At 39.3% G+C, this 17,886-nt stretch overlaps 1 protein-coding gene across 1 annotated transcript in view; it reads right to left on the minus strand.

Annotated features, from left to right (window-relative positions):
• Nucleotides 1–17,886, minus strand: part of abca12 (ATP-binding cassette, sub-family A (ABC1), member 12) — a 66,563-nt gene that overhangs the window by 24,561 nt on the left and 24,116 nt on the right. The window contains exons 27-47 of the mRNA XM_053329156.1: nucleotides 17,623–17,729; nucleotides 16,289–16,389; nucleotides 15,524–15,723; nucleotides 15,034–15,110; nucleotides 14,304–14,431; nucleotides 12,626–12,796; nucleotides 10,489–10,653; nucleotides 10,133–10,325; nucleotides 9,577–9,716; nucleotides 8,867–8,986; nucleotides 8,610–8,700; nucleotides 7,978–8,157; nucleotides 7,065–7,386; nucleotides 6,042–6,156; nucleotides 5,316–5,645; nucleotides 4,502–4,571; nucleotides 4,264–4,398; nucleotides 2,718–2,879; nucleotides 2,307–2,490; nucleotides 1,485–1,703; nucleotides 530–726 (exon numbers count right to left, since the gene is read on the minus strand). Coding sequence (XP_053185131.1) covers nucleotides 530–726; nucleotides 1,485–1,703; nucleotides 2,307–2,490; nucleotides 2,718–2,879; nucleotides 4,264–4,398; nucleotides 4,502–4,571; nucleotides 5,316–5,645; nucleotides 6,042–6,156; nucleotides 7,065–7,386; nucleotides 7,978–8,157; nucleotides 8,610–8,700; nucleotides 8,867–8,986; nucleotides 9,577–9,716; nucleotides 10,133–10,325; nucleotides 10,489–10,653; nucleotides 12,626–12,796; nucleotides 14,304–14,431; nucleotides 15,034–15,110; nucleotides 15,524–15,723; nucleotides 16,289–16,389; nucleotides 17,623–17,729 — 3,407 coding nt within the window. The remainder of the gene's footprint in view (nucleotides 1–529; nucleotides 727–1,484; nucleotides 1,704–2,306; nucleotides 2,491–2,717; nucleotides 2,880–4,263; nucleotides 4,399–4,501; nucleotides 4,572–5,315; nucleotides 5,646–6,041; nucleotides 6,157–7,064; nucleotides 7,387–7,977; nucleotides 8,158–8,609; nucleotides 8,701–8,866; nucleotides 8,987–9,576; nucleotides 9,717–10,132; nucleotides 10,326–10,488; nucleotides 10,654–12,625; nucleotides 12,797–14,303; nucleotides 14,432–15,033; nucleotides 15,111–15,523; nucleotides 15,724–16,288; nucleotides 16,390–17,622; nucleotides 17,730–17,886) is intronic.

Genomic DNA, 17,886 nt, shown 5'->3' on the forward strand with positions numbered 1-17,886 from the left:
CATCTACAGTTATATGACATTTAACAATTATGCCATTACTACAGCTGCAGCTATTCTGTTAGAAAAATACCTCTCTTTATTTTAGGTTAATTATATACAGAATTTAAAGTCCTAGGCAGTACACCTTTGGCTCCAAGTTCATTGCTCTTTCCTACATGTGTTCTCTTTCTTCTCTCTTAGGAAATAGTGAAGGGGAGGCATTTTAAGTAGAAAAACATGTTTTTTGATGTATGTGTGTTAGTCTGATAGAAAGAAAAGTAAGATATTTTAATAGAAATACTAAATTGACAGTAATATTAAAATTTGAAAGGATGTTTTATGAATACATGTACACTCATCCCATCTATCTGCTGCTTCTATGTCCTACTTGTCATTATTATTAGTGGCAGCAGTAGAAGTTACAATAGTGCTAATACAAGTAGTACTAGCTGTAGTTTGGCAATCAATGAAAAGTTTGTGACCTCAAATTAACAGGGAATGTTTTTGAAGTATTCACTGTGTACTGTGGGTGTGTGTCTTTGAGACTCACGTTTTTTATGCTGGATAACAATGTCCCAGATGCTGCGCCTGGAGCAGGGATCGACTCCTGTGGTGGGTTCATCCAGAACCACCATGCGGGAACCCCCTATGAAGGCGATGGAGATTGACAGCTTGCGCCTCATGCCACCCGACAGGGTGCCCACCCGCTTGTGTCTGTGAGCATGCATGTCTGTCTCCTCTAGGATCCTAGTAGGGGGGGTCGATGAAAAGCATTTAACATGGACCTCATGTTAAACATACTTTATCTATGCATTACATCCCAGCTTCTGAGTAATATTTCTATCAGTTCCATCAGTTACCCGGCAGGGGTTTCTTAAGTGGTAAAGTATCTTGCCTTTAGGTACAGGCTCATTATTGCTTGTCTTCTCATGCAGAAACCCTCCAGAAATAGTTTCATGATGCAACTGGGGGTTCAACCCATAGCTTAATGATGCCACTGAATAATGATTTCATGCTTTCTCCCCTAAGCTTGAAACAGGAAAAAAGATCCTAAAAGTTATCATAAAACAATAGTGCTGTAGCATTCTCTGGCTGAACTTGGTGGTCTTGAAGGTATCTGATGTAATTCACACCTCTTGAGATTAATGAGGGAGGAGTATATCAAGGATAACAGGTCTAAAAATTATTTTGACCTAACCACAGATTAAAATACTTGAACCAAAGCCCATCAATTACAGCAATTACAGCAAGTCATTTTTAATTGCCCCTGTGTAACCACTGGTGGAACTGGTGTTGAGTATTGGCTAAACTCTCTACCCTACCCCTACCCAAATTTCTTTGTTATTGGAGGAACATGCCATCGGATACTGTTTCATTATGCTCTAAAAAAACAAGGTTGGAAAATATACCAAATGGCACCACTACATCATGCAGAACCCATCTTCAAGTTAGGGTGCATTGTAACACTGAGCTTGATCTCAGCACTGGACTATTTAGTCACTTACGTTCTGACTTGCTCGTGCAGTTCCCTGTGTGACCAGTGCGGGGCCTTGATCTGACCATACAGCAGCAGATGCTCTTTGGTTGTCATGTGGTCAAAGAGGACATCGTATTGCATGCAGACACCCAGCTCCTTCCGAATGTCGTCCATGTTTGTCAGCATGTCTCTGCCATACACTTCAATAGTGCCGGATGATGGGGCGAATAGGCCAGTCAGGAGAGACCTAGACAAAGAGCAAAATCATTAATCAGGTAAATGATAGACACATGGGGTGATACATAAGATGTCACCAGATAATTTATTCTATGCTTGGAAACAGGAAAAGAGGGATAAAATATTATTAAAATATAATAAAGTATTTCAATCACTATTGCTCAGGAATATGGCCAAACTATGTTGAAAATGACCATTTGCTTTTTCCTCCAGCACATTCCTTTTCAATGACTACTTGTGGCCCAAGGAATATTATGAAATCCCTTCTTGGTTTTGGTTGTTTTCAACATTGTCAAATATTCGTCTGCTGCTGCACTCATTGTATGTTGCTCTGGATAAGAGTATCAGGGAACTGAATCATATTTAAAATGTAAATGTGAGTGCTCCAGTTGATGAAGACCCGTCAGGCTAATCTCTAACATGGTGCATTTGCTGTGCCAGATTTGGACAATACAATCTCCATGTCAGCAGTGGATCGTTGAGATGATTAAAGGGAGGCACAAATCAAATTTAAAACACACAGCATACAGTACATGAATAGTCAAAATGCATTTGTATTCATCCTGGAACATGCTGATGCAGTGAAAAAGGAGAGACTTTGTGCTAAACATACATGGTGGTGGTCTTGCCAGCTCCATTGTGACCAAGCAGTGAAGTGACCTGGCCCTCGTAGAAAGAAACATTAAGGTTTTGAATGGCTATGTGGTCGCCATAGATCTTGCTGAGACCATGGAGGGCGACGCCTTCTCGGAGCTCTGAGAAATCCTCTCCTGCCTGGCTGGAAAGAGTGTTCTTGCCTGAGAGAAACATGGAAAAAAGGCAACCAGTAAATCAAACTAACAGGCTACTGGAATTAAATGTAGGGAGAGAGAGAAATATAAATGTTGTTGCTCGGGTTAGAAAAGGAATGACAGATCATGAAAGGAAAGATATGTTCTTGCACTGAAACAGAACACCAGAGGAGAAGCATTGCTTATTGTTATCTGCTGATGGGTATTACAGTGTTGTTGTTGTTTTTCTGTACCTTTTTCCTTGTCATCAGAGAGGACAGGCTGGTTTTTATGCATGATGTTGGTGAATAGGCGTCCTTTGCCTCCTTTGTTCTGTGACTTAAAGCAGCAGCACACGTCAGACCAAAAGGAGGTTGTGAAGGGGAAGTACCAGGGTGCTGCGATGCCATATTGCCCTGATGGACAAAAAAGAACCAAAGAGCTTGTGACACCATTTAGAGACAAGTTTACCAAGCAATTCATGAATGGCTATATTTTCTTCATCTAGGGGTAACGTAGTGTACACTCACTGCTGGCGTTACGGGTACTGCACTATAGTTACTGCAGTAACTAAAGCAAACATTTCAACAATGCCAATCTTTTATGCTAATGCTAATATTTCCATTAAAGGATAAGGTCATATTTAAGTCTATACAACACTCGCATGCCATTGAAAGGGTTGCCATTATTGCTCCTCTTGTCCATACTGGCTGAAAAAAGATTCAATTTCCAGGCAATTTCAAAGTAAGTGATGGGGAACAAAATTCAGTCTGTTTTGTGCAAATATTCTGAATAGATATGGACTTTATTTGTCTAAGTCTGCTAAAGCCTTGAAGCAGAACTCAAATGATTTTACACATCAAAGTACATACTGTACTTTGAAGTACTACTGAATGCAAAAAAAAAAAAAAGTTGCATAAAGCCTTTTGTAGCTCCGGAGCTGTAAATTGCCTCAAGTGATGTTACTTGAGTCAATTTCGGGGCTGAATGCTACAAGTAGAAAAATGGGGAAAAAAAGAAAGAAAAAAGTGTGCTGCCTTAGCTGCTACTAGCAGATCACACCTGAATCTGTACTGCCAAGTAAATCAATTGCATTGTGGGTAATGTAGTTAAGTGTTAAAATTAGCATTGGCTAAACTTTAGGATGCATTTTTGCACAAAAAAAGGACTTTGGAGTTTGTCTTTCACTGCTTAACTGAAATTGATTTAAGAATGGATCTCTTTGTGGTTAGAATAGACAGAATAAACAATTACAAAATCTGTTCAAATAACTATAAGTACATTGTTAGACTAACAAAAGCACAATCTATTTGACAAAGTAGAAGTAATACTGACAAACCCTGTCTGATGTCCTAAAATGGTCACAGAACAACTACTAGCTTGATGAATGAGGGCTATTGTGCTGTTAACACATTGTACAGCAGATTTGGGCAAACCAGAAAACACATTTTGCCCCTACATGTACTAAGAACAGCTGCTAACCTGTAGCCAATAAATCTTAAATCAGCAGACCACCAGGACTAACTGGATGGATATCAAGACAAGCAAATCTGTGTTCACCTTGACTAAGTGATGATCGTTTTATCTGCTCAAAGCACAGAATAATGGTGTATGTGTGATCTGATTTGGCCATTAGAGCTTTAGGACAACTTTACCCAACAAATGGCACAATCCAAGAAATAGAAGTGGCTTTATATGCGTTGACATGTAATCTTTATCAGGACTTTGGGCACCATAACTATATCAATGTCGTTCAGATCAATGTCAAAGTCTTTTTTGATATTCACTGTTTCAGTTTACCTGGGAAGACCATACGAATGTAACCCCCGATCATGAAGTAGAAGATGGAGTCAATGAGCATCAGCCAGCACAGCCAACCGAATGAGGCCGTGTCTCCAGCTATGGGCGACTTGTATGAGTTGCTCCACTGAATTCCTGAAGAAGTGAACAGAGGAAATGTTTTATGTCACCTCCAATTTACTCAACTGGGTTACATGTCAAAGAGATCTTATTTGATGCTAGTCAGACAGTCTTCTACCTTCTCCTTGGGACTCGTAGCGAGAGACATATTGACTGGCGTAACTGAAACAGGTCGGGGAGAATAAACTCTGTGGGGAAAATCAGAATCAAATTAGACAGGTTACCAAAACAGAAGCAACAAAAAGATAACAAAAAATAAACAATAACCTCTTTTTTTCCCAACATGCCTTTCTGTAATGTCTGTAATTTGACAAATCTGGAAGGAGGTAATATACTTCAAAAGGATTTCCTGATATGATGTGAATTGTTTTGATCAAGGTAAGGCTATAGATGAAGTTGGATGATGTTATGTTAAATAAAAAAATGAAATGTCTGACCTCAAATTAATGATCATTATACTGCAAGCACAAAAAAATGGTTGTAATTTCAGAAAAATATAACATCTATAATTTATTTCGGCATAAGAAGGTAGGAGCAGGCAAATTTGTGTCTATTTCCCCTCTGCTACCTCCCGAGTTATTTATGTCAAAATGAAAAATAATAATACAACCTCACAATAGAAAACAAAGGCACAAGCCACTGTTTATTCAGACATTTTCATATAGGAAATGGAATCTTTTAAGACTGCACTAATATATTTTGAATCATAATGCCAAAGAAAAAGTTGTTCTCTAAGATGAATAGACTAAATAACATTTTGAAATAAAATGGCACATTATATCTCGTACTTTGTACCTAATCTCATTCAGCTTCAAGCATCTTCTAGAGCATATTACATTATTTGCTGTTTTGAGTTATTATACATATCACAATATACACAAACTAGTTTAATATATATGACTGATAATAACGGAGGTTCAGAGGTGTCTTACCAAGCCGCTCTTCTGGGCAAAGGAGAGATTGGTCTCCAGGGCCATGACCACAATGAAGGGGAAAAAGAAGAGGATGTAAAGGAGGCTGCCACTGAGACCAGCAATGTAGGTCTTGTCAAAGAAGGAGCTGACCAGGTAACTGAAGGCCAGGATGCTCAAACTGTAGTCACAGAGGTACAAGAAAAGGAGGAAGCCGTCGCTGTGTGAGAGGATGCCGCCGTACTTCAGCACCAGTGTGATGATGAAGACGGTGAATACTAGGAAAGCAGTGCACTCCAAGAACCAGGCAAAGAAGTGGCTGACCGGGCTGACTCCCATCATCTTCATGTACTGTGGAATGAGACAGAATGAAAGAACATGAAGAAAAAAAAACACTGAAATGGCAATTAAAAACAAAGGCAGTCTCTACACTTTAATGCCTCTGCTGTTGAAACGTTTAAAGCAGCAAAGATTTGAAAGTGAAAATAACAAACCCTGGACATAATAAGGAAGGAAAAGTAATTTTAACATTTGTGGTTGTGTTCAAAAGTCAGTCAAAACACTGTCAACTGTTCAGAAGTAATTTTGCATTTGTCACTCAGCCATGAATGCAACTTATAAATAAAATGTGTCTCTCTCTTTTTAGAAAGACAAAGAATCTAAACAAAAACAATGGGTACTATCCAGAATCCTGAGTTTAATGCAAAAGTACATGTATATTTATATGCATATATAAATAAACATTACCTCATGCAGCCTCAGCTCTCTCTCATGAACCAGTTTCTTCACAAAATCAGCCACAAACAGAACCCAGGCGATCATCAGCATGAGTGGGAAGACAAAAGAGATGGCCTCCAGATACCTGGGGAATCCAGAGATGCCAACAGTCAATCAAATGTTTAGAAAAGCTAACATCCAATCACTGTCAACAATAGCAGATGAACAGGCCAATCATTTAGTCACTGGCCTGACAAGGACACAGAGATGCGGAGTGGAAGAGCAATATTCAAGAGGGAGATTTTTGACAGCCATGCTCTGATCCTTGTATTATTTACGCAAAACAAAATGGCTCTCTCTCTTTTTTTACCCTAATAATATCTAGACCCTGATACACAGGAATTTAGTGTGTGCTCATACTACACAACCATATTTCACAGCTATCATGTCAGGAATTGTGTTGCTGAGCAATAAATCAGAACGACGGAGAGGCGAGGATCACCATATCTCTTAGTTGGTCTGAAGGCAGCCAGCTAGAGACAGTGGCCCGCTGGTGCTACTGAGATGAGATATCAGCACTGTCTTAAGAAGCACTCCAGGGCAAGCACAAACATAGGCATTATGTCCTAGCATGATTTATTGGAAACAATGTAGTGTATCGATGCACAAGTTAATGCCAAACCCATGTTGAATTGAAAATACACTACAGACATGAGAGGTGTTTTTTATAGATGGTTATTAGAGGCCTGAAAGCTGTTTGAGTGGTTGAGTGTGTATGTGCATGGACTTCAAAATTGAATGCACAATAATAGTGAATATTCATGGACATGGTGCTGAGCCAATTATCATGAGAAAGGCTCCTGTGAGTGACTACTTACTGACATTCCCAAGTGGCAAATGAATAATGAGAGAGCATGCATTATGCCACATCAATGTCTGTATGTCCCCTCAGAGACACTGTGTATCCTTTCACGTTTCTGTGCATGCATCTATATGTGAGCATGTTCATATTGCATGTGTGTGTGCATCCTTGTGTACACAGAGGACACTCACTCATCGCGTTGATGGCATGGATAGGGGAAGGGCTGAAGCTGGACGGCTGGGTCTGTGACTTTCTGTCCAGTCTGGAGCTCAATGATAGCCCGATCAATGTTTTCCTGCAGGTACACAAAGCCCCGGTTGTAGCGCAGCGTCTGCCTGGCAGAGATGTGTGAATCCTTCACAAAGTAGGGGTCACGGACCCGGTCAGTGCGCATGACATTGTCCATATGCATGCGGATAGTGTAGCTGATCTTGGGAGGCAGGGAGGACGTGGAGGAGGAGGACCTTGCCTTCCTGGATGAGTTGTTATCTTTGGGAAGCTTGAAGACGACACCTTAAAGAAAGATTGTACAATCTCAATGCAAAAAGTTTGAACTGAAATATGACATTCAAACACCAACCTAACTCTTTGTAAGTTCCATGTCCTAGATAAACTGCTGCCCAGAGTCTGAACTCCCAAAAGTGTCCTCACCTCAACTCATTATGAAAAGACAAGACACCTTTAGAGGAGACGCCGTAGATTAAATCATGTAAATGAGTATATGTTTGATAGGGTGCTTAATAAACCTTTGAAGCTGCCAGCCTCTGTTATGAGCTAGTTTTACACATAACTACACAACCTTGGTGTTATTTTACTCACAAATCACAAACACAAACACAATCCAGCAGTCATTTTAGACACAGTAGACAGGCAGTGTTTTCTTTTGTCTGGCTGGCTGAGTGTTGTATTGTCATCTATTGGGCTTTTCCCTATTATAAAGCGGAAGTTCAATCAATATAAAATCATAAAATTAGCATCTACACAAGCAGATAAGAAACTCCAGTAAGTCTTTGATGCATATAGCCCTGTCAGGTGGACATAGCAGACTGAAGGAATATAGTCTTTTACCATAAAGCTGGTCAATTACAGCCAATATACACTCACTTGCATAGAGATTACGGTTCTTGGCGAGGTCCTGAGCCACAGTGTCGAGTTCTTCAGGACTGTCATAGCCACGATAGCGGTCAAATTTGACACAGGAGGAGAGGTTCATCATCAGGGTGGACAAGGTGGTGATCTGATTCAGCACATGTCTGTTCTTCCCCAGCATCACTGTCATGTTAGCTTTGGCAAACAAAAGAAAGACATTTACTGGCAGTGCAAATACAAAGCTAAGAGCAGTTTTAGATTGGTCTGACTGCCAAATCAAAATGATGATATTTGTGGTGTGTGCGCCATGTCAAGCAGCATGGAGCAGACACACGCTGCTTGAACATGTGTTACATGTTAACTAAGATGAACGTGTGGTCTGACAATACAAGGTAATCCAATTAAATACCTGTATGTTGAAGTCAGACCTTGTGGTCAAAATGACTGACATGCATAATCACATCAAGGAGAGACACCACAAATGATAAGAAATTTGTTGAAATGAGCATAATGCTTCCTGTAAACTTGAGACGCAGTCCCATTTTTGATAGCGTGGATATTTTACAGGCAATATGTGAGAGAAGTATATAAAAGGTAAGCCTGGTATCTTCAGCTTACAAAAGTAAGACCTTCAAATGCTCACTCACAGAAGTTGGTGAGCGTCTCCTTCATACTGTCGACATTGATGTCTGTCTGCATCTCAATGAAATTCTTCACAAAGGCATTGCCGAGGGAATTCTGAGAGGAAGAGAGAGAGCGGTAGAGATGGTGCACAACAATCAAGACTCAGCCGCTGCAACTTGTCGAAGACCAGACCACTGCAAAGTTTATCTGCAGATTTTCAGATGACAACAAGACAGCTAAAATAATCAGATATACAGAAAACATTTCTGAATTTTCATACCTGCAGCATTGGCAACGTGTGGCTTAGTATTTCGGCAGACTTTATGATGTAGTTGGAGGATTCAATCCATTTCTTGGAGTACTGCCTCAGATTTGCAAACTCCTGCAATGTGCTATTGGCCTGTGCAAGGACAGGACAAGGACAAGAGAATGTGAAATGAAATGGCTGTGTATCAGCAAGATTTTATTACCTGCAGTGTTTGTGTGTGTGTGGCTGTTTGAGTCTGTGAAGGCGGCAGTATACTAAAAATGTCAAACTTGCTGAAAATAGAAAGACAGCATAAGGTGGTACTAGTATGTGCATGCCCCCTGCAACTTTCTATTTCTTGTTCATCACATGGCAGTTGGGGCTGCATGAAGACATAAAAAGAACGTGTAACCTAGAAAAGCTAGAAATAAAAATAACAAAATCTGTAAAAAAGAAGCAACACTATTCAAGTGATTTACTCAACAAAGGTGCAGTTAACAAGCTGTGGAGCTGACCCTGTGTTTTTAAGCACAGGGCTTAGAAAAATTAAAGTGAAATAAAAAGCTCAATCACAAACATTTCCACAGAATAAATACTTGAACCAGGCCGAACAGCAAACCTTTGTAATATAGACAGTCACCAACAAAATTAATAATTGATTTAGTCATTAAAGTTATAAAACCTAAAATTGGTTGTATATTAAAAAAGTGTGGAGAACAGGGGGTAACATATATTGAGTCTACCTTCTGCATTATATCCCTGGTGATTGGTGTGTCAGGGGTGAAGAGGATTTCACCCATCAGCATTGGTTTGAGGAAGGCCCAGGCGATGGCTCCTCCTGTGGTGTTAACCATGTCCAGGTACATGTTCATACAAAAAGGAGCTTCAAATAGACGAAAAGAGAAGATCCATTAGACACACAGTAATCACAAAGACACAGTGTTATATTAGTCCAACATAAGAATGGAATGCTTAGATTTTTGTTAACATGTTTTCACATTTTGAGGATTAATTTTAAGTTTAGAGGATGAGACCAATGTTATATGATATGTTTGACAGTGTATATACTGACTTAAAAAAACTTCATCATAATGAAGGAACACTGACTTTAATAGTTTCTGGGTAACAATCAAGAAAGATTAGTTTATTGTTGGGTTTACTGATTATTTACCCTTGCTTTTGACACTGCATTAGGAAATCCTATAAAGACACTGACCAAATACATATGTGCAAAAAATGATGCAATGGTGATAAAACTCAGATTGTAAAAGCCCAAAATCTGTCCTCCTCCCAACTTACAGGCATCTCTAGGAATCTTGAACCTATCGATCATCTCCTCCCTCTGGGGGTTGTCATGCAGGGAATGGTTTTCCGATTTGATGGGAAATTTGGAGATTCCAAACAGAGCCAGGATACCGTTACTGCACAGCGCTCGAGAGAGGGTGACGAATGTAGCTTTGCTTGAGATGTGTGCCCTCTGTCCTCTTGTCATCTGGATAAATACAGATATCAAATTTAGTGTTGCAGCCAAGGATAATCACAATAACATTTTTGAGAACTGATGCATTTGCAATCCTTATTTTTAGCTAGGTTTACTGGTTACACAATCACACACACTCATGAATAAGGACTGTAGAGTAGTAAGGAATACACACTTGTTTAAATTCGTTGTTGGCTACCAGGTTGAGGTCTTTGATGGAGACCATGTAGCTTTGCAGTTGCTGAACAGCAGGAAGCATCTTGTCCATCATGTTGGTTAACATGTTAGCCATCTCAAGCATGACACCCACCAGGCTCTGCATGTCTTCAGTCAATACCAGCTGAAATAAAGAGCCCAATAGTCACACCTGTTTCTATAGTATGATTCTTCTCTAGTCTATAAACATTGTGTATGTTTCCCACGACCAGATTTCTTAGTCCTGCAAAAAAAATATGTTAGATAGGTTGTGCGTGTGGTGGAAGACAGAAACCAGCAACATTCTCTTTCAAATGAAAAATTAATTTGAATGTAAGTGATTAAATGGCCAAGGCCATTCCCCAGAATGAAAAATGCTCTCTTAAGAATATCTCAAGTTTCATTCCATCTAAAAGTCAAATTCTTCTCATTTTTATTGCAACACTTTTTTTCTCTCTCTGTCATTTTCCTGCATTTTTTCCCCTTCGTCTAAATTTGACTTGGTAGTATCTGTCATGGCGACAAGATAAAAGCAAAGCAAGTAATATTAGCTGACACTTCAGGCACCCACAAATGTATTTTAGGAAACGACTTTAGGGGCTATTATTTATATCCAATCTTTGTTGGTAAAATCATTTTCCAGTTTTTATTTTAACAGTGACTGAATTAATGTTAAGGGTCAATAATATATGTTCACACTACTTTCCCATAAAATTCAAGCAGCCAAAGTGGTGCTGTCACTGAGATCTACAACCATATCATCCTCAGTTATCCATGGCCTGAAACTACATACTAACATTTTTATATATATCAGTACAAGGTAGTTAGAGAGTAAAAAGCTCTGTGAACCTGTGACTATGGTAAATTAGAATGTATGTAAAACACAAATTAAAAACCATTTACCTCAACATATCAGTGATAAATACTGTAGCAAGCTTTAACAAGATACAGTTTCTCAAGTCTTTTGTCCCCTCTCCACTTCTAGAAATGTATCAGTGGAATTGGTAAACCCCCCCTTTTTCAGCAGAAACAAGCTGTGAAAACAATCTTGACATATTTCCACATTATATGATAAGATGAACCAATTAGCAATCAGTGGTTTATTTACACATTCACCAGACACTGAACAATATTAGCATTCATTTGGAGTCCTGTTTTATGCCAACTGGAGAATGCAAGTCTAATTTTCACTCTCCTTGTAGCTCTGGTTTGGCTTCCACCAACTCTTGAGGGAAATATGGGCATGTTTATCTGTCAAATGCTGCATTACGAACACCAGTTAGTGGCAACATTTGTGTGCCTTTGGTGCAGCATGCAATACGTTTATCAGTGTTTATACTCTGAAAACTGGCTGCAGTGCAGTGAGTGAAATCACAGGCTATTAAACCAAAACAATGAGCTGAAAATCTCAGATGATGACTCTCTGTGGGTTCAGTACTATGAGCTACACCTTTGACATTACATGTAGTCAATTTATCCATTGTTAACAGAAGATAATAATTTCAACAGCTTTAAACGCATCTAGAAACTAATCAATCAGGAATGAGGCATGTTTCAGATTTAGTTTCAGTGCTGCTTGATTAGAAACAAAAAGCAAAAAATAAAAATATTTACAAATAAAATTTAAAAAGTGGCTTGACAATAAGTGAAATGACCATTTTATGGTAAATATTGCACTTGAAAGAGACAAGAGTATCTACTATAGGTAACCAGCTTGCTTTACACCTTGTTAAGTCCAAATATGAATTTGAATTACTCAGGTGGACAGTGTTTTTTGTCTGTTTGTTTTTTGCATGTTTTGGGGTTTTTCTAGATCAAATGGAAAAAAAACAAATGTTATAAAAAGAAATATTAAAAATATGTTAGCTTTGTCCAGTGAAGAAATAGTGTATTGTACAAGAGCATTTCTCCCTGGGTTACATGTTCCTCAAAGAGCACTGTCACTTCAAACATGCTTTGTAACTGCCCAACAGAAATTAATTGTTTTTGTCTGTCCTTTCTTTTCTGTCCATTCAGCCATTGCAGAAGAAGGTGCATTTTCTGGTCTTGTTGAAACATTTCTGGGAAAAAAGAAAACCATGAACAGTAAAGGAAAGTGAGACTGAATTCAGCCTTACTTTGTAGATGAGTTTTTCCGTGTTCAGATGTTCAGCCATCAGCAGTGACCAGGTGTACCACTCCTCGACAGACATGGAGCAGAAGGTCTTGAAGATGATCGCATCCGTCGGTGTCATGTTCACAGCTGCTTTACAATCGCAGTTACGCAGGTTGACTAACCATGATAGGATCTGTTAAAAAAGCATTAAGAGAGTTATGGAAACACAAACATGTATAAACATGATCTTAACCCTTTAATTTTATTCACATCATTGATACCAGATTCCCACTTTGTTCACCTGAGGCTTCCTGAGATAAACAGCTGTCCAAATATGTGTGCTAGTGTGGGATTTTGTACCCAGGTGAGTGTAATGTTTCTTTCATTTAGAAAACAACATGTAGTATGTTAGAGACAGATCAGTCTTGCTGCTTTAAAAAAATCTTGGCAAGAATTGTGAGCAGTCAGACATGCACACTGAGATTATAGGAATTTGTGATGATAAAACAGAAACAGGAAAAATGTCACCTCAGTTTAATTGTTCTTGAAGCTAGCGATCACAAACATGTGTTTGCTCCAATTCAAGGGACATAAATGAGTCACATGCAGAAGCTACAACCATATCTAGCTTTGTTACTTTAATCATCTGTACTGCGTGAAGTCAATCACAGCTGACAATCACAGTGAAGTAATCATCAGCTGACAAACAAGTGATTTTCTCTGCACCATAATATGTGATGTACCAGAAAGACTGAGAACAGAAGAAGTGTTTTATTCCACAAAATCATGTCTGCAGTGATGAAATTAAGAACAATGTACAGTGTCCACTGTGTGATTTTAATTGGATGTGCAATTCAGTATTCATTGTAAGGACAACTTCTTAATTTTCTTGAGCCTAATTGATATTGTATTAAACAAAGCAAGCTGGCTTTACAAAATGTAGCTTTTATGCTATTAGCTGAAGGTTGCAGGCTATCCTCTGCACAATGTGATACTAGCCTTAAGAAACGTATGTAGGCCTAATGAAAAATAATACAATTATGCAAGTGAATGTAATATTCTTGTTGATATAGGGAACTACTGAAGTTACTGATATGAGGGTGTAGAGGTAACCTAAAGAATGGCTGTAATGTGAGCGTTACAATGTGTCTTCAATTCAGCAAAGCAATAATTTAAGGATAACTTCACATTTTTTCAAATCTGTTTTAAAGTAATAGTCAGGTGCCCATATAAACATTGAAACAGTTTGTGTTTGCTCCTTCTTCATTCCTCCTGTTCATAATGACCATTAGAAAGTCCTTTCATAATGTGCTTAATGTGTAAGTGACGGGGGACACAATCCATAATTCTCATTTTGTTCAAAAATGTATTAGAAAGTTTATTTGAAGCTAATATGAAGATTCAGCCATCCAAATTAGTCAAATCAAGTCAATATCTGACTGATTTGGAAGACTGAATCATCATATTATCTTCAAATATATCTTTAAATACATTTTCACACAAAACAAGGGCTGTTTTTCCCTCCACCTCTTACATTGAAAGTGCACTATGAAGGGATTTTCTAATGATCAGTATGTACAAGAAGAATGAGTACAGCAAGTGTTCATTTGGGCACCGGGCTATTGTCAACCAGTCCATTCAATATTCACTTGATCACTTGTACTGCATGTGGATTCATGGTGAGGATGTTTCTGACCAACCTGTAAATTGTTGTTTGGTAGTGGCGACGCCATCAGCAGCGTAAGAGCAGTTGGATCAAAATCCATGTGCTTTTGAACGTCCAGAACAAAGGCCGTTTTATTCCTCAGCAACTCACCAAACAGCACCACTCCTGGTAAATAAAGTGATATACAGTGAGGGCTAAAAACAGAAGCAGTATATTCAATGGTGAATGCTATACAAAAACTGACTGTAACATGTTGTACTTGTTCATTGAAGTCTTCAAATAGGTGTCTTGAAAATTAACTCTTAATGTAGTACTGTATTCCATGTTTTACACTATTAAATGGATGCAGTAGCTGCTTCGTTTGTGTTTACATGTAGCCTATTTGCCAAAACCTGTATTATCTTATAGTAAATAATCAAGCAGCAAGCAAAGTGGTGGCCTTAGAGACAGGTGAGCAACAAGTGAGCTGAACTCAGCAGTCTGTTGTTATGGAAACAAGGTTTGTGATCTGCTTTTAAAACATTACCCTTTTTAAAATAAAAAAAACACCACAGCCACTGTCACCACAGCCTTAAATCAGAGGGTTGGATGGTTTAATACTTAATTTTAGAATAAACTACTGTCACTGAATCTTATACAAAACGACAAAATCAGCAGCAAGTATCTGTTGGTTTTTACTATAAAATAATGTACTATTGGTGTAGGAATGGATTGTGTGATATTGAGAAATAAAGAAACTGTAAAGATATAGGAAAATGCCTCACCTGGAGACGTGATGTTAATGCTGAGAGAGCTCAGGCTGCTGGTGTTAAAGCCCAAACTTCGACTTATGACAGAAGTCCTGTAATCACACGCACAAACACACACACACACACACACACAAACAGAAACATAGACACAAACAGATAAATACACTACAAATATTTTTGTAGAGGAAACTTTCTTTTGGTAAAATAAACTGCTGCCAGGACTCCTGCAGGCTAAATGGATAAAAACCCAGTCAAATAACACTAGAAAACTTATACTGGCCCCAAACCTCATCAAGAGATAAATGTCTGATTTTATAGACTTCAATAGCCTCATATCCTGTGAGGTGAGTGTTGACCCATACATGCTGTGATACTATTGAGCAAATTACACCAAAGTGGGATAAAGATCTAGACAATAGTGAGCACAGCTTAGCTTAAGTGCTGCTCACTGATATGAAAACCCTCACAATAAAAACATCTGAGAAAGATGAAAATGACAGTGTACCAGGTTGGATGGACATCATAGGTGCTGGGGTCTCCAATGACGGTCTGGAAGATGGCATCAGACATAGCAGTCGTGTTCATCATCAAGCTCTCAAGCAAGAGCTGCAGGCTGGGTAGGAAAGTTTGACACAGTTGACCAGGCTCTATGGATAAGCTCCACATCAGCACACGCACAGTCTCCGTTTTCTCCACGGCGCACACCTACAATTCAGTCAAAAAGTCAAACCATAATAAGGTTCTGGCCAAGTCTCATAATCAAACACCTGCAACAGAGATTGGTTGGTTGACATAAATTGCAACCCACTGTGTCGGAATATTTTACTTTGGGATTCATTTTAGGACTTTGAGATTCTCCAATACAAGTAAAAGAATTTGATCAAGCTGTTCTTTTATTCTGATTTTTTTACTATCTGTGTTTTAGACCTGATAGCATTGGAATTGTGTTGTATACACTTGGCAGTACAACAAGAAGCAATTGTTAGGGAATTTTCCATATTTGGGGTCAAGCATGGACCTTGACGTTACAGTAAAGGCTACACTATCATCCTGGCAGAAAGACATACTGTCTCTCTCCTTGAGGTGGGGATGTCAGCTGTCTGTGGTGTTTTAAGAAATAGGGGAGTCACTCTGATAACAGTGGCGCCTCAAGGTCAGAGGACATGACTGTCTGACTCCTTAACCCCAAAGATGGGTAACTGTGTTTCCTAGTTTGTAGTTTGTAGTAGAAATTATAAATGTGTGACAATGGCAGGTTTGCTGCAGAGACCTGGGATGTCAGGTGGCCAAGTTGCTCTTTGAGACTTGTCAGGTTGGTCTGGAAGAGGTTAGCAGCTGTCTCAATGGTCTGTTGCATGAGGATCAGGTTTTCTGTGAAGGGAGGGGAAGGGAGAGAGCAAAGGGGAGAAAAAAAATGAGGGTAAGAAAGAGGTTATTAGAGCTAGACAGAAAGATGGGATGGAAAGGGAAAAGAGTGCAATAAGGTCTGTAAGGTGACAGAATAACATGACATCCCACTGGGCTTCATTACGACTCGCGCCATTACGAGGCAGCGTCGTCAGCCAGCGAGCAGCAAATGATGTGCTTAAAGTGAAGGCCTGTGCAAGACTGATGGGACCAGAAGGGTCAGCAGTACTGGATGCTGTCATGCATTAAAACACATCTGACAAGTTCTAAGAAATGCACCTCCTCAGGCAGCAAGATGTGATAACAGAATATGTAATTAGGCCAAAATTTGACAATGGTGATGTTTAATTTCAGGGTGCCCAACACCTAGAGGCCTTTGCAACAGCAAGAGTTCACTCTGTGCGTGTGTTTGTGTGTGTGAAGAATATGAGTGGGGTTGCAGAGAAGTGATGCTGCTACTACTGCTTACAAAGTGATTCTATGCACTAAAAACATTATCACACAAGCACAGATGCCAATTAAAAGGAGGTCATAGATGTCCACTTGTGTGAGTGCGAGGGGAGACGTTTAGCGAGGGCAGACAGGATAAGTGATTGAATTCTACTTTGCTAATGAGATTTAAAAAGGTGCTGAGTGGCTTTCTGCTGGAGAAGGGCCATATGGCCCTGGGCTCTTTGGGAGCTCAAGCTAAGCTGGTGTGAAGTCTTATTCCTCATATCTCCAAAATGAATTATGCCTCACTATAATCACGTATACAATAACAACAGCATTAACAAAACGGTTTACAGTCTTCCCATGGTCTCGCAATAGTTATGAGGGTCAGAGAAAAAGGTGGCACTGTTCCAAGCTGTGTGATGGCATGGGCTGACAGACTGTGTTTATAAAGTGCATACATACTGTCACAGCAGGTGTGTAAACACAAGCTGCAGCATCAGTCGGAGCACTACAGTGCGGCAACAATTAGCCTAAGCGCGAGAGGAAATTCACTGAGGAGTCAGTGGGTAAAGTTAATTTGGAGAAACTGAGGATAAAGCATCGATTTGGGGATTCTCCACTTAAAGGCAGAATGAGAAGGATTTGTTGGTTGCCTTTAACTAATGAGTGCACATTTCTCATTATAAAGCTGTCCTGAGTCCAAGAACCCTCTCATGGTCCAAACAGAGCAAGAGAAACAATAGATTTGAATCATAAAGTTACCTTGAGGTTCACTGGCAAGCGCTCTGGTGATATTTTTAAGTACCATGGAGAATGGAAAGCCATCAGGAAGCATACCAACAGCATTCTTCAAGTGATCCATTGATGACCTGAGGAAGATTAAACAAGGATTCTTTATGAAATGGGGGTCACAAAGGCAGCATAATGGTAAAAAAAAACAAATCAAAAAGGTAAGATTAAAAACATTTAGACCTCAAACAAGATCATGCCAGATTACACAACTGGAATTCATAAAGCCATATGAGG

The sequence above is a fragment of the Scomber japonicus genome, chromosome 11 (genome assembly GCF_027409825.1).
Source record: "Scomber japonicus isolate fScoJap1 chromosome 11, fScoJap1.pri, whole genome shotgun sequence".
NCBI lineage: Eukaryota > Metazoa > Chordata > Actinopteri > Scombriformes > Scombridae > Scomber > Scomber japonicus.